This window comes from Cebus imitator, unplaced genomic scaffold, assembly GCF_001604975.1.
Source record: "Cebus imitator isolate Cc_AM_T3 unplaced genomic scaffold, Cebus_imitator-1.0 Scaffold58, whole genome shotgun sequence".
Classification (NCBI taxonomy): domain Eukaryota; kingdom Metazoa; phylum Chordata; class Mammalia; order Primates; family Cebidae; genus Cebus; species Cebus imitator.
The window spans coordinates 1,354,035-1,370,869 of NW_016107373.1; the positions used below are offsets into that span (position 1 = coordinate 1,354,035).

A 16,835-nucleotide genomic window follows, 5' to 3' on the forward strand; every position below is an offset into this window, starting at 1 on the left:
TGCTGGGAGAGAGCTTTGGTTTGGATACGTGCAATCTAGGCAGATTTGTTCCTGCTTAAACTGAGTGAAAGGGGGAGGGTTAGATGACTTGGTGTTTTGATTTTTTAAAAATTTCCAAACAAAGCTATGATTTTGGTTTTTAAATAATCACTTTAAAAATTGAGTGTACTTCCTGTGAGTTAGCTCTGCTCCCCCAGAACAGTAAAAATTTAAAAATTGCATCAATGTCCTGTGAATTCTGAATTCCAACATAGAATATAAAGGTTTGGAGACAGTAAAAGAAATTAAAGTTTTTAAAAAGCAGTCAGACTTTCCTAGGAATGAAGAAACTCAGTAATTCATGAATCTAAGCAGATCAGCAGCTGGAAAGGAAGAAAAGATGGCTATAGCATCTCTCCCACTGCTACTCTAGAATATGCGCCTTTCTCAGCCTGTGACAAGATGTGTAGCCATCCATTTCCAATGGAAAGGTCAGCTGTCTCTTAGCATCTGCTTTCTATTGATTTTTCCCTCTTCTCACTTGATTCTCTTCTAGTAACCCTTGTTAAGACCTTAAAGCCTTCCTTAATTCCCATCATTATCCAGAAGGCATTTTTCCTCCTCACAGTTCCTTTCTTCCTCAAAGCCCCCTTGCTTTTCACCTTGGACCTTTTCCCACAGCCCTTCTAGCCTGTTTCCAGTTGTCCCCTTCCTCTAGCCAGCTTCCGTCTGCCAACTGCACTTGAACTCTGGCCACCACTGCAAGGTTTTAGCTTTACAGATGATGAGATCACCAAATGTAAACAAAATAACCACAGAGTTTTTTCTTTTAGCTTCTTATCTGAGCTGATCTGAACAGTGCTGTTTGCTGCTTGAACTACTGGTCTGAGTTTTATTGGCATGCAGTAGGGGAAAAAAAAAAAACCATCTTGTTGAGGGCTGCAATACCTTTTTCCTCCTAATTTTAAAAGGATGGAGAAGGTTTCCCACTGACTTCTTAGCTCCCTCTTATTCTTTTCCTGTCTATCTTTGAACAAGAAACAAGACACTTTTAGTTTTGATCTAAGAACTGTTTTCTTTTGCTTCATTTCCTGTTAGTTAGAGTTTGAGGGGTAGAGAGGCAAGTGGAGCAGTCATTATCTTCTACTCCTTTAGAACCATAAAGATCTTGGCAACCAGACTCATTCCCTATTGACATGCTGAGACTGCGCTAACTCTAAGAAATTTGTTCTTTCTAGCATATTGATTCTATTTCCCTTCATAGATGTTAGACAGAAATGAGAACAGTCTACTTTGGGAAGAGGGGTTGCTGTCAGCATATGTCATATACCAGGGAAGAGCTGCAGTGGAAACAGGTGAAACCAGGACTCGTCAATCATGAATCAGCAGCTGGGTTTTTGTATTCATCCCCACAGAGGGTCCCCTGTTCCTCATGATCCCTCCAGTCTAATGTAATTTGGTGGTGTAGCTGCACGGCATGTCTCTTGTGTCAGAGAGAAGAGTAGGGGACAGGCTGGGTGTTCAGCAGGCCACCCAAGCTTTGTCCTTAACATCCCATGGGGAGCTTCCTGAAGCTCCCCATGGGTTGTTAAGGACAAAGCTTGATTAGTATTGAGGAAACCTTTACTTGAGATGTTTTTAGGGTGTCTGTAAGTGAAGACCAGAGCCATCTCTTATACTGTCTTTGTCAGTACTGATGACCTTTAGGTTTACAGGGCCAGTCCCCATGGAAATCTAAAAGGGGACTCACAACTCACCCAGTCTCTGCATTAAAAAGATTGATGACCGGCCAGGCGCAGTGGCTCACACCTGTAATCCTAACACTTTGGGAGGCCAAGGTGGGTGGATCACAAGGTCAGGAGTTCGAAACCAGCCTGGCCAATATGGTGAAAGCCCGTCTCTACTAAAAATACAAAAATTAGCTGGGCATGGTGGCAGGCACCTGTAGTCCCAGCTACTCAGGAGGCTGAGGCAGGAGAGTGGCTTGAACCTGAGAGGCGGTGGTTGCAGTGAGCCGAGATCATACCACTGCACTCCAGCCTGAGCAACAGAGTGAGACTGTGTCCCAAAAAAAAAAAAGAAAAAGAAAGAAAAAAGAAAAAGACTGATGACCAAAACCGTAAATGGTTTGGGATTAGCAGAGCTACATAATCATCTGTCAGTACTGAGAAACTTGTCCAGATAGTCTCTCATCTGTAGGGTTGTGAGAGGTATTTCACCTCAGTAAGGTGGACTGAGAGCTGTTCAGCTTTGGCCATGGAAAGGGGTAGACACTACATCTCTGAGTGCTTTTCACAATGGGCCAGATTCTCATTACTAAACTGTCCATTAGTTTCGGGTATGTGTAAAATGAGGAGGATTGGACCAGATGACCTCTTAGCCTATGGATCAGTGATTAACCTCCCATCCTGCACCCTCTGCGCTCTCATCCTCTCTGTACGTCTTGCCCTCATCTCCCTCCTTCCCACCCCACACTAGAGTGTTCTAAGCAAGCAAGTGCTTATCAGGATCCTGGAGGCTGCTGATCTTTATGCGGCATTTTCTGGCTTCCTGCCACAAAGCAGAATTTAGCCTAATACCCAAACATTGGAGGAGATGTGCACTTGAGAGCTGCCCTTTTGGCACTGTTTAAGGACTTGAGCATGAGGGGAGTGCCATAGGACACATTGATGCCCCCAGGACTCCTGTAGCCACAGAAGTTTGAAGTGGCCAGCAGGGTCGGGGGGGTCTCACCATTTAATTACTTGTTTCCAATTCCTCTGTGACCTTGTCTCACCTAAGCTGGGTTCATCTTTCATATTGGCCTCTCGAGAGTTTTGTCCCCAAAGGAAGTTCCTATACTAAGAAGCAAATTGATAATATTTGCTTGTTAATCCCTCTGCAGCAACAAATGATAAGAGGTAAATTTGTGACATATGAGAGGCTTGTTTGTTACCTCCTGGTCCGGAACATTTCTAGGAAAGAGGCCTTTTATTCTTTGGTTTCAGACCCCCATTTAAAAAACCCAGCACAGCCACTTAAGCATCTGATTACTCAAGTCTTCTTCGTCTCCTCCTTGTAAGGATGATTTCTTTGGCCCTTTTGCCCCATTCCCTGCAATTACAAATCACTGTAGTTTTAGGGGAGACTGTTGTGAGGCCTATGTAGAGCTACCACAGGCTCAAAACCAAGGTGCTCCCCTCATGCACTGAAATTAACCCTCATCCCTTCTTAACTCTGGTGTGCTCTGCTCACACCATCAGACCTTTGGGAGAAGGAGAGCTAAACAAATTAAGTGATCCCAGCCACAGCTGTCTAATCACACCCACATTGTCCTTTTAGTGTTAAAAGTTAAATGACAAGTTGTATTTAACCATAAAGTCTGTAAATTGGACAGAAACTCTTATCTTCTGAGAACGTGAAAACCTCCATGGGAAAGAATAAAGGCACCATAACTCAATGCTTGATTTAAAGACAAAACATTGATTAGGTGCAAAGGAGAAAGAGTGGTATTAGCATCTCCATGCCCATTGAGGCTGAGTGGAGAACAGCAGCCATGAATTTGTTTGAGACTCCTGCCAACAAGGAGGAGGCCCAGAGGCCAAGCAGCCATACTCCAGATGCCTACGAGAAAAATGCATTCACTTCATTGGGTTCTTTTTTAATAGTCTCCTCAGTTAGAGCAAAGATTTAAGGAGCCCTATGAATTCCTAACATTTGGAGTTGAGTCTTACAGGAAGGGTGTAGGAGGTTCCTAATGCAGCTGCCACAGGCAGGCTCCTGTGCCTCAAACCTGAACCAATTCCATGTCTGTAAAAGGCGCGTTTGACCTCAGGACCATAGCTAGGCCATTCTGGAAGAGCGCCATTGGCTATCTAGACACATTTGTCAGCACCACAACACTTGGAAAATTATTAACGAGAGAGAGAGAGAGAGAGAGAGAGAGAGAGAGTGAGTGTGTGTGTGTGTTGAGTGTACGTGCTGCTGTCTTCTCCTTTCTGGAGGCTGTCCTGTCAAAGGCCTTCCAGATAGGCACCCAAGGCACATGAACATGTGTTCTCAGATCCAGGCTACTTAACCATTGGTTTGCATAAATGGAGTGGACCCTGTCATCCCTCCCTGCCTTCCTCCCTCCCCACCTTCATCCCTCATCAGGTTAGTCAGAAAAATTATTATTATTGTACCACTCTAAGTTCATTTTATGAATATTACTTTCTAAACCACACTCTCATTTGTTTTCTCTTTTTTTCCCCTTCTGTCAACCCTAGGGGCAGGTAAAGGCAGATAAAGTTCATATTTTATAGATTAAAAACTAGGGAAGCTAGAAGAGAAATAAACTCCAGTTTATAGAGTTTCAGCTTCCTGTTGTTTTCATAGGCCCGGATGACCTTTTGTGAAGACTCAGATGCAGGTTCCTGGTTGCAGTAATAGCACCATGGCAGGCATTTTATCATCAGCTCTTTTAATCTCCCAAATTATTTGATATGTGTTTGTTCTAAGTTGAGATCTAGAGCTATCGTTATGCAGTGACATCAGAACTCGGACCCAAGTCTTAATAACTCTAAAGCCCATGTCTTTCGTTCTGCCATTGACCTGACCCTATCTCTGATTAAGTTGCTTCTAAAACATGTCAGAGAGTGACCAAAGAGACTGAAGCCATATTTTACCTTCAGCCCAAACCCTACATACTGCTAGGCTGCCACTCAGAAAATAGAAAAGATCAATTTAACGGTGATTTATATAAGCTAGAAACAAGTTGTGTGCCTGAATATTCACGATTCCCCTCTGCTTCACTCCCTCCATCTTAATGCACCTTTTAGGTTTCCTTAACAATAGCAGTTTTAACATTGCTTTTAATTAGATGAATTAAAAATGTTCTCTGATGTTATCACCCCCTCCCGCCCCCCTATCACCTCCAATTCCCCATTGCTGTGAGAGCACTGTGATTTCCATGGTAACGGGACTACCAGCCAAGGTTGACGCTCGCTGGTGGGTCTGGTCAGAGGAAGTTTATGGGCAGTCTTTCCTGGTATGGTGGGCTGTATGGGGCTTTCCAGGGAGTTAATTTAAAAGCAACGAAGTTAGCTAAAAGGCTCTATAGAGAGCACATTATTAGAGCCATAGAGCCCCCTAGTATTTCTTAAAAGAGACCTAGCTCTCCCCAAAAATAAGACAATCCCATCTCTCCTGCTATCCCAAGTTTTCAGACATAAGAGTCATCTGGTTCCCAGCCTAACCACCTCCTTTCCGCCCTGTAATTTGTTTCTCCCTGGATTTTGTTATTCTTGGTAACAAATTGTTTCTCCTCCCTTTCTCTTTTTTCCCCTCTTTTCCTCTACCTAGAGAGTTTTCAACGTCCTTTACCCCATGCCTGCCGACCAGCGGAGACATGTCAGCATCAACTCTGCCCGTTGGCTGCCTGAGCCAGGGCTCGGCCTGGCCTATGGTACTAACAAAGGAGACCTGGTGATCTGCCGACCAGAGTAAGTGGCTCCAAGTGTGGGGGTTGAGGGATCACTGGGGCTGAGGACATAATCAGTATTCACCAGTGGACTTGGTCAGCCAGCTGGGATCTTTTAGATGGGAAATGTCAATCCATCTAGAGACCACCTCATTCTCAGCGCCACTCCTTAAAGGGCCCTCTTCCCACAGAGGCTGGTGGGATTAGCTCCCCGTTCCACATTTCATCCAGAGACTGATTTAGTGATCTTGTTTTCTTGAATCTAAAGGCAGTATTTTTTTTTCCTTTCTTTTCCCTTGTTCTCTGGTTTCCTAGTGATACTAAAGTTTGCCTGCAGGCAAAAGCACAGATATCAAAGATTCATTTTTAAACCCTGTTAGAAAGATTCAACAGGTGGTCTTGGGTTTGGGTAAATGCCATAGACTTTTAAAAAGAATTGGAAACGGCCGGGCGCGGTGGCTCAAGCCTGTAATCCCAGCACTTTGGGAGGCCGAGGCGGGTGGATCACGAGGTCAAGAGATCGAGACCATCCTGGTCAACATGGTGAAACCCCGTCTCTACTAAAAATACAAAAAATTAGCTGGGCATGGTGGCACGTGCCTGTAGTCCCAGCTGCTTGGGAGGCTGAGGCAGGAGAATTGCCTGAACCCGGGAGGCGGAGGTTGCGGTGAGCCGAGATCGCGCCATTGCACTCCAGCCTGGGTAACAAGAGTGAAACTCTGTCTCAAAAAAAAAAAAAAAAAAAAAAAGAATTGGAAACAGGTACTGTTAAAACCCTAAAGTGTTGGCTGGGCACGGTGGCTCACACCTGTAATCCCAGCACTTTGGGAGGCTGAGGTGGGCAGGTCAGGAGTTCAAGACCAGCCTGGCCAATGTGGTAAAACCCTGTCTCTACTAAAACTACAAACGTTAGCCGGGTGTGGTGGCATGCGCCTGTAGTTCCAGCTACTCAGGAGGCTGAGGCAGAAGAATCACTTGAACGTGGGAGGCGGAGGTTGCAGTGAGCCGAGATTGCGTCACTGCACTCCAGCCTGGCAATAGAGCGAGACTCCGTCTCAAAAAAAAAAAAAAACCTAATTTGTTAAGCCACTGATCTCTAATAGCCTGATTCCGTCTTGCCTGTTTTCCTTTCTGCTGGGAGCGCTAGCTTACGCTGGTAAAAACAGATTGAAAAGCTCAATTTACAGTCAAAGCAGCTGTTATCTGGTCTTGAAGTAGGGAGTAGGAGGGGATTTGTGTCTGAAGTCCTGATGACATCCCTTCCCCTTCTTCTGGCTTTCTGGAGGCTAAAGGTTTCTCCAGGTATCCATTCACTAGAGAGTCTGGGAGTCAGCCAGGTCTGTCATCAGTTTCCAGCCCCAGCCAGGTGGAGAGTGTGACGCTCTGTGCTTCACTGCAGATCAGGCTGATTGCTGTGTGGGACGCTGCAAGGTTCCAGCCGACTAAATGCCACTTCTGCCTCCAGGCTGTCCTAATGTTGACCTCGACTTGGTGCAGTCTTTTCCCAGAGTGTTCTGTAGATCACAGAGTGTGGTGTGACAGTTCCAGCAGGGCGGTTATCGGAAGTCTCTGTGTTGCCTATTGATGGGACCCTTGATAGTTTCTCCTAACGGATGTATTTGGGTCAGTTCATATCGTCGGGTAGGGGACTGGTGATTGAACCCTTGTTGACTGAGTTAGGTCGGTGGCCCAGGGGGAAGGAAACGTTGTTCTTAGGGCAGCTCTTACATGCCATCTTGAATTTTTGGAGCCCCTTCCAATGAGAGACTGCTGTCTAAGCCTAGCCTGGTCAGGCTGCACTTGGAGCTGCAAGAATGTTTTGTGTTGCAAGCCACTTGCTCCAGAGAACATCTTTCACCATCTCCAGAGTGTCCAGAGAGCATTTTCATTATCTCCTTGGGTGTCTCCGTTTCTGCCCTTCCTCTGGCCTGTCCCTAGTCCCAGGATCTGTCCTAAAATATTCCTTTTCCCCAAAGCACATGACGTTGATTGTCTTAAGCTCTTTCTCTTAAGAATTCATAAGAGGTGGTGGCTCACGCCTGTAATCCAAGCACTTTGGAGGCCAAGGCGGGCAGATCACCTGAGGTCGGGAGTTCAAGACCAGCCTGACCAACATGGTGAAAACTCGTCTTAAAAAAAAAAAAAAAAACAAGGCCGGGCGCGGTGGCTCAAGCCTGTAATCCCAGCACTGTGGGAGGCCGAGGCGGGTGGATCACGAGGTCAAGAGATCGAGACCATCCTGGTCAACATGGTGAAACCCCGTCTCTACTAAAAATACAAAAAATCAGCTGGGCATGGTGGCGCGTGCCTGTAATCCCAGCTACTCAGGAGGCTGAGGCAGGAGAATTGCCTGAACCCAGGAGGCGGAGGTTGCGGTGAGCCGAGATCGTGCCATTGCACTCCAGCCTGGGTAACAAGAGCAAAACTCTGTCTCAAAAAAAAAAAAAAAAAAAAAAAACAATTCATAAGAGAAATCCAATAGGCATCTTTTCCAAAACTGGCACAGAATTCTGGATTACAATTCTACTCTTAACAACACTTACTTCAGTTGTAGGCCTTTGTTTCCCTGTTTGTCTGAGACCTCTTTCCTCAGCAGTGTGGAGTGTGCTTTTGTCTGTGGCTTCCACCACTAACTTTTGTCCCAGCCAAATTTCTAGTCCTCTTCCTCGCAAAAATGATCTACACCCAGTTTGTTGTGGCTTCACGAAAGTTTTTATATCTGAAACCCAGCCTGCCTACTTCGTATCAGTCACAGTCCCCTCAGCCAAATATGAAGCTGCCTTTGGCTTCTGTTTTCTCTTTTCTCCCCATATGTTGTCTTCAGCATCCCAGAGTCTCAGCCCACCTAAGCCATCTTGGGCTGCCTGGGAAACTCTTAACCCACCAGGAATTCAAGCCTCTTCCCTGAGTAAGATGGCACTGGCATTGGACACATTCAGCAGTGTCCCGTCACAGACCAAGTTGTGTTGGACTGAGAGAAAACTAGGTTAGCCCATCTTTATTTATTTATTTATTTATTTATTTATTATTTATAGATGGAGTATCCCTGTGTTGCCAGGTTGGAGTGCAGTGGAGCGATCTTGGCTCACTGCAACCTCCGCCTCCTGGGTTCAGGCAGTTCCACTGCCTCAGCCTCCCAAGTAGCTGGAACTATAGGCGCGCACCACCATGCCCAACTATTTTTTTGTATTTTGGTAGAGACAGGGTTTCACCATGTTGGCCAGGATGGTCTCGATCTCCTGATCTCGTGATTCACCCGTCTCAGCATCCCAAAGTGCTGGGATTACAGGTGAGAGCCACTGCGCCCGGCCTGGCCCATCTATTTTGGTTGCTTTTTCTCCTGACTTCTTGGGTCAGGTTGGCAAATGCCTTAGGGCCAGAAATTTAAGGGTACTATATAAATTTGACATGGACATGACTTAAGTTCTTCAAAGCTTAGGCAAGGAAGACTGTGAACAGTATACACGTAAGGAAGTGAAGACTCCCCCGAGGCCTCCTAACAGACCGATGACAGAACTAGACTTCCTAACTTTCCTATCCAGAGCCCTTTTCACTCAAAACCCCTTTAAAATCCTGATGAAAGCAATATACTGTCTTCGACAGAAAGATATGCCATACTTTTAACTCTTTAAGACCTCAGGTAAAGAATGCAGCTTTAGGTTGTGTTGAGACATTTTAGCAGGTCAGGCATGGATGCAGGAGGAATGAGAGGATCGGTGAGCACATTCGTGTCTGTTGAGCCGTCTGCAGATGAGTGGCTGCCGGTCTCAAATGAGGAGAACAAATAGGGAAGTAGCAGCTCAGGCTTCTTGTGTTTCTCATAGGCAGCTGCCTATCCCTGGGTGATACAGCTCCCTGGCACACCCTTTCCCAAGGGCACAGGATCCAGCCAGCCAGCTGGGCCAAGATTGCAGCCCTCCCTCTGAAACAGGTGGCTGTCTGCCTTTGTCCCAGGCACAAGCAGCTGCACCCCATTTTGTGCTCTCAATACTGCTCTTGATTTCTCCTCCATTGTTTTCGCCTCAGCACTCTCTCCTAGCACAAAGGCAGAGGAACAAGCTCCTTGGGCATCTCTTAGTGGTACTAAAAATCCCCACTTGGCAGTAGACGAAGGTCTTCGAAATCTTCCATCTCTCCAGGGGAAGGAATTCTTAGGGCAGGCAAGAAGACAAACAACTGGCCAGTCAGCCCCTCTACAAAGCCAACCCCGGGGCCGATAGCGTAGTCACCCTGCCCTTCCTGGCAGTGAGGCGCTCCCTCCTCCTTTGCTCCCCTATCCGCACTCTGTCCAAAGCTGCTGCTATGCCTCTGGCTGCCTGTCAGCCAGCCAGCACCCCCACTGATAACCGTGGGGGGGTGTGGATTGCCAGGTTGACATGAGGGGGTTCTTGCTTATTACGGCTTCATAAACCAGCCCTAAAAAAGGTGCAGGGGGAGATGCTGGCAGGAAGACCACTGCTTCTGACAATCAGCTCAGAGGACAGAATCAGGGGACTCATAGCAGAAGAGAGGTCAGCTGAGACTATGGGGCATCTGGCTCATTGGCCAACTATGGGGCTCCTGACAAGGCCCCAGCTCTGTCCCTTCTGTAATCATGGTAATTATAGTCAAGTCTCATCACCCAGAGAGGGAAAGGCATGCCTCTGAATCAAAAGGGAGCCAGAATTGCTGCGGAAACCACATCTTTCAGGCGAGACTTTAAGAGCCAGGTGCCGGCTCTTTCCCGCGTTGCAGAGGCACCAGGCATCTTTGGTCTGATCCTCTGCAGTGATGTCACTGATAGATGAAAGAAGAATGTTATCCAAGGGAATAGTCTCTAGCAGTTGGGAAGTTCAGAGACAGAAGTTCTGTGAAGGGAGCATCATGACCACTGAGGGAGCTCATGTCTGTTCAAGGAGCCCTGGAAGGTGTCAGCATGAGGAAGTTGCTGAGCCAGGCCCAGAAGCACAGCTTCCAGATGCTGTGGAGGAAGCCAGGTGTGAGGTGGAAGCCCACTGGAAGAAGCTGGCCCTGATTGGACCTTCCACCCTCCCTCCTTCCTTCGTGTGTTTGTCTAGCTCCCAGGAAGAACCCAGAGCAAACAGTGACTCATTCACCCTCACTGAGACCCAAGAAGACACCAGAACATGTTGGGATCATTGTTTAGCTCACAGACAGTCAGTGACACTGGATATTGAAAGCTAAGAGTTTCAGGCCAGGCATGGTGGCTCATCCCTGTAATCCCAGCACTTTGGGAGGCCGAGGTGGGTGGATCACCTGAGGTCAGGAGTTCAAGCCCAGCCTGACCAACATGGTGAAACCCCATCTCTACTAAAAATGCAAAAATTAGTTGGGAGCGGTGGCGGGTGCCTATAATCTCAGCTACTCCAGAGGCTGAGGCAGGAGAATTGCTTGAACCTGGGAGGCAGAGGTTACAGTGAGCTGAGATCATGCCATTGCACTCCAGCCTAGGCAACAGTGCAAAACTCTGTCTCAGAAGAAAAAAAAAAAATCTAAGAGTTTCAGTAGTCAGAGAGGGTATCTTCAACTCTATTTGTTGGTACAGTGCCTGGAATTTAAACCAAATCCATGATCTCATTGTAGTCTAGCTCTGTGACCACAGAAAGTAAAGCAAATCCAGGCTTAGAATTGCAGAAAGGATTGGGATGGGGAGGGATAGTGGTGCAGCACATCTGAGGCAGGAAGTACGGCCCCTGTTCTATTGGCTGTGAACCTCTTCAGTTAGTAGCCTGGAGCCAGTGATGCTTGGTGCTGCTGCCTGGATGGAAAGCATTCGAGGGGACCCTTTGGCCACCAGCATCATGTTGACAGTCCCAGCTCAGACAGCAGACCTTCTTGTGGCCTCTTTTCTGAGATAGGAAGGAAGATTCTGGGTCAGGAAGTACATGGTTTGTTGTAGGTCTGATGTGAACAGTTTGTTGTCACTAACCAGCCCTGGCTAGCAAGAATTCCAGGACAGGGATTTGGCGGGGACCCATGTGGCATTGCAACCTGTCAATAAATCTTGACAAGTTTGTAAATCAGTCTTCCTGGCAGCTGGCTTCACGTAGTGTCTAACACAGACAGGATTTGCTCACCAAAAACAGTGATGAGTTTGCCTTTGGAGGCCTCTGCTGTTACTTCTGGCCATTTGCCTCTTTTGTGATGTAAGGCAGCCTTTTCTCACCTTTGCCCTCCAGTGCCCATCTGGTTCTCAGACAATCCTCAAACCCCACAAAAATGGCTATTTAGAAGAGGAAGGATAAACAGTTGGCCCTTGATATCTGCAGGTTCCACATTCATGGATTCAACCAACCATGAACCAAAAATATTTGGGGGGAAAAAACTGTGAAAATTAACAATACAATAACAAGTGTGGGAGTGGTGGCTCACACCTGTAATCCCAGCACTTTGGGAGGCTGATGTGGGCAGATTTTTTAGCCCAGAAGTTCAAGACCAGCCTGGGCAACATGGTGAAACCCTGTCTCTACAAAACAACAACAACAAAAACTAGCCATGTGTGTGAGGCACACCTGTAGTACAGCTACTCGGGAGACTGCAGTAGGAGAATCACCTGAACCTGGAGAAGTCAGGGCTGTAGTGAGTCATGATCATACCACTGCAATTCAGACTGGGCAACAAAGTGAGACCCTGTCTCAAAAACAAAAAGAATACAAATAAACAATAATACAGTATAATAACTATCTGCATAGCATTTACATTGTATTAGGTAGTGCAAGTAATCTAGAGATGATTCTCAGTATACAGAAGGATGTGGATAGGTTGTGTATCAGGGACCTGAGCATCCATAGATTTTGGTATCCACAGAGGGTCTTGGAACCAATTCCCATAGTTATCAAGGGACAACTATACTGCTTTTTAAAGAGGTGGCCTTTGGAATTAACACCAAATCCTCAGCCTGACAGGCCCCTTAAAAGAAGCCGTGAGAGGTTTACTCCAGGGCAGTGAAAGGAAGAGCACTTTTGTTTGGCCATGGCTCTTTCCCTTCAAAGAGGCAAGTAGGATTCCCTCACGTGAAGCCTAACCATAGTTACCCTCTAAAGATAGATTTGGGCCAGGCATGGTGACTCACACCTGTAATCCCAGCACTTTGGGAGGCCGAGGTGGGAGGTTCGTTTGAACCCAGGAGTTCAAGACCAGCCTGGGCAACATAGTGAGACCCATCTCAAAAAATAAAAATAAAATTTAAAAAGACAGATTTGGGCTGGGCACAGTGGCTCATACCTGTAATCCCAGCACTTTGGTAAGCCAAGGCGGGCAGATCACTTTAGGTGAGGAGTTCAAGACCAGCCTGGCCAACATGGTAAAACCACATCCCTAATAAAAATACAAAAATGTTTAGGCATGGTGGCGCACACCTGTAATCTCAGCTACTCGGGAGGCTGAGGCAGGAGATCGCTTGAACCCAGACAGAATTTGCAGTGAGCTGAGATCACGCCACTGCACTCCAGCCTGGGCATCAGAGTGAAACTCCATCTCAGAAAAAAAGACAGATATGGAGGCTCAGTGCCTGCCCCTGTTGCCTTTTACCTGAGGCAGCACAGCCTCCTGAGACCTCCTGGGACTCAGTCCCTCATCACCCAGGTGTCTGTCCTAGCCAACCCCCATGTTTAGGAGAGGAAGCCCCTCCCAACATCCTATAATCCACTCACTCACTTGGGTATGTTTGCTCTTGATGGAGGTAAATTCTGTTGTTAAAGGAGGGTGACCTAGGCCTCTAGGTTAAACAGCTGACTTCTGGTGGAGTTTGTCTTCCTCTGCTCAGGCTGCCCCAGGGGCGAGAGCCTGCACTGTCTGTTTCTGAGGCCTCTGCTTTTCAAGACTAGGCATGCCTGTTGGGCAGGGCTGTCCATGGCTCTATGTCTCTCCAGTGGGCCTCACTCCAGCCCCACATTTCCCATCTTAGTTTCTTTCTCTCTGTCTGAAGAATACCGAGGACCCACTGCCTATATCTTTTGTTGCTATTTTTTTAGCTGTCTCTTAGCCCCAAGGAGGAACCAGTTAGGCTTGTTAGGGGGAAGGGAGAGGCTAAACCCACCATTCCAGGCATTTGGGCTATTAGAGATTTGTCTGAATTGCTCCAGCATTGAACATACAAAGCAGCACCTCTGGTCTTGGTCTCAGCTCAGCCCCAGGAGAGAGAGGATGGGCAGCCAAGGTCCACAAAGCCAGGAGTTTCAGGAGCTCTTAACCTTCCCTCTCTAATGCCTTTCACCTTCTACACCCTTCCCAACTGATTTCCAGGGCCTTAAACTCTGGTGTTGAGTACTACTGGGACCAGCTGAACGAGACGGTCTTCACTGTCCATTCCAGCAGCAGGAGCAGTGAGCGGCCTGGGTATGTTTGGGAAGTAGGTGGGGAGCAGCTGGCTGGAGGCCCGTCCCTTCCTCCTGCTTTTGATGGGCTCTAAAGTATCGCCCATCAGACTGTGCTCTAAGGCCCTGGGTCCCTCCTCAACCTGAGCAGCACCTCTTTGATTTTTGGTGTACAGTTTCATTTGACAAAAGTGTTGTATGGCTAAAAAAGCAAACAAAAGCTCTGCTCTAAGAGTCTTGCTGTAGAACCACCCCCTGGCCCTCTCCCATCCTGGCCATGGTGCCTGGGCACACTTGGGGTGAGCAGAGAAGTTAGGGCACTGGAGAAAGATGCTGCCCCCATGAAGTCTGCTCCATGGCCCAGGATCTCCTACATGATCAGGGCCCCAGGGCTGTAGCCCAGGGACAAATCCTCTCGAGGCACCCATTAGTAGAAATCTGGTACTGATACTTTAATCACTTAATTCACTAATGAAGACTGGAACAAAGTGCTGGGTTGTTGATAAACCCAAAGCAATCACTACTTCCCATAGGAATTGCTGGGCATAGCTGGAGGAACAGTTCCAGAAGCAGCTAGATATATGAGTGTCTGGTGATAGTCTCAAAAGCCCTGCGCTGCCTCTGCGTCCAGCTCCAGCTTTTCCAAGGCAGTACCTGCAAAATGCCCATGAAAAGGGGATGCTAGCGTTGGCCCCTGAACCTTCCTTGTAGGACAGCCTGTGTTCCCTACCTGCAAGTGTCTATTTTCAGAAGGCCCTGGAAGGAAGATCCCAGGACAGCCTCATGAGAGTTTCAGTCCTTTTCCTTCCAAAGTGGAGCTCTCAGTTCACTTGGAAAATAAAGAATTCAGAGTAGAATCTTGTAAGCATGCAGTTGGAAGGAAGGTAAAGCTGAAGAGAGAAAGGACCTTCCAGATCACTCTTTATCCCATGATCTCAGCTAGTGGCCTCCTGAATTTCATTAAGTGTCTTTTCAGATCAGCCATCTCTACAACTCCTCCCCACTCCCCGGCAGAGGCCTATTGTTGAAGGGCAAAACTGAGCAAGCTGGGGTTGCAAGATTGGATGGTTCTGTGGCCTTCCATTGTCCCAGGGTATGGACTAACCTTGGGGGAGAATGGACACAGACGAGTTAACCGCCATCAGGGAGTAGTTGCAGGAGCACAGGGCATCTCTTAGCCTGCGGGCCCTGCCCCACACTCTGCCCTGAGGATTGGCACAGAGCCAGCAGAGTGCTGTGAGGGGCGCTGCCCCAAGCCCAAGCCCTGCCTGACTTCAGTCCGCCTTTCTCTCCCTAGAACCAGCAGAGCCACATGGAGGACAGACAGAGATATGGGGCTGATGAACGCCATTGGGCTGCAGCCCCGGAACCCTACCACCTCAGTGACATCTCAGGGCACCCAGACTCTGGCCCTTCAGCTGCAGAATGCTGAAACACAGACTGAGAGGGAGGTGCCGGAGCCAGGGACAGCCGCCTCGGGTCCCGGTGAAGGTAGGAGCCATGTGGCGCTGGAGAGGGAGGTCTGACAAAGGGTGGGAGAAGGACGCTAAGGCCGCCTAGCCCCTCTGCCTGGACAGTTCATGCCGCATGAGTGCCACTTCCCACTCGGAATGCATACCTCCTCCCAAGTCTGGGTGATGCCCACCTGCTGGCATTAAAAGCTCCTCAGCAGCAACATTGTTTCCCTGAGCTGGGTCACTCTTGCAGCTTGTCAGCTCCCACCAAGTACCCTGACCTTCCTCTCTAAAATGTGGAGGACCCAGGCTCTTCTTCCAAAGAGAGAGCACAGAAAGCCTGGATTGAAGGGGTTAAAGGGAGATTTGCTGCTGCTCCAGAGGCGTCCCAGAGGCCTTAGGCTTCTGGGACCAACCCACAGCCTAGCTTGTGTCCCCTACCAGTTGTGCAGATTTGAGACTGCCCCATGGGAGGTCCGCGCACACTCCTGTCACACCTGGGGCTGGTGGCCATTTTGGCTGCAGCCTGGCATATCATCGGCCACTTCTTCTCACCTATTTCAGGTGTGGCTCAGCCATGCTTGGCCCTGACTCTCTGTGCTGGCCTCACACTTTTAAAAACCAATTAGCACTTCCCAGCAGCAGAGCTCAAGCCACTTAGGAGTCCGTCAGCAGCTGTGTTAAACAGGCTGTTCTCACTCAGTTGCTGTCCTCACTCCTACCCCCAGCCCCCTTGCTGGTCCTAGCTCCAAACAAAGCAGCCTCCAAATAGACACATGTTTCTAAGTCTGTGTTGAGCCATTTTCCCAGAAGACACCATGGGACGAAAAGCCATGGTGCATGTCAGGCAAAGAATAACAAATGTGCCTATCACCCCAGGGAACGGCTTTCTACACTGCAGTCCCCCACAGGGTCTTGCACGGTCCCTCTCAATGTCATGAACTGAGAATTTTCAAAACGAGATTCCCCTTTGGTCTGTAGCACAGCCCACCTCCTGCATCTGTGCTGGGTGGAAGCCCCTCGCTGGGGCCATGACTATGAGGCGGTGCTGGCTGGAAGAGCCAACCTCAGCTGTGAGCCTCCAGGAGGAAGTGGTGGAAGGCTCTTTCTGCCATCTTCAGGCCCTTTTTTGCAGGTTTCTGTGGACTCTGAGCTGCTGTAGAGTCCACTAGGCCTATTCCAGGAAGTCTGAGGGCCAGGAAACAGGGAACCACCACAGGCTTCTCCCATGGAGCCAGCCTCTCTCAGCAGGCGGCAGCCTCTCAAGAGCTCCCAGTAAACCCTGACAGCGGGAGGGGTTTGGAGAAGTGGGCCTTACTCTTAGATCACCCCTTCCTTTTTTTTTTTTTTTTTTTTGAGATGGAGTCTCTCTGTGTCACCAGTCTGGAGTGCAGTGGCGTGATCTCAGCTCACTGCAGCCTCCGCCTTCCGGGTTCAAGCAGTTCTCCTGCCTCAGCCTCCTGGGTAGCCGGGACTACAGGCATACACCACCATGCCCAGCTCATTCTTCTATTTTCAGTAGAGATGGTGTTTCACCATGTTGGCCAGGATGGTCTTGATATCTTCACCTCATGATCCACCCACTTTGGCCTCCCAAAGTGTTGGGATTACAGGCGTGAGCAACTGCACCTGGCCCTTTTTTTTTTT

General features: G+C 48.3%; 1 protein-coding gene across 9 annotated transcripts in view; it reads left to right on the forward strand.

The window, feature by feature from the left end:
• Nucleotides 1-16,835, forward strand: part of AMBRA1 (autophagy and beclin 1 regulator 1) — a 180,136-nt gene that overhangs the window by 152,785 nt on the left and 10,516 nt on the right. For all 9 annotated transcript variants that reach the window (XM_017529301.2, XM_017529302.2, XM_037738848.1 and 6 more), the window contains 3 exons: nt 5,302-5,441; nt 13,664-13,756; nt 15,032-15,225. In XM_017529301.2, coding sequence (XP_017384790.1) covers nt 5,302-5,441; nt 13,664-13,756; nt 15,032-15,225 — 427 coding nt within the window. The remainder of the gene's footprint in view (nt 1-5,301; nt 5,442-13,663; nt 13,757-15,031; nt 15,226-16,835) is intronic.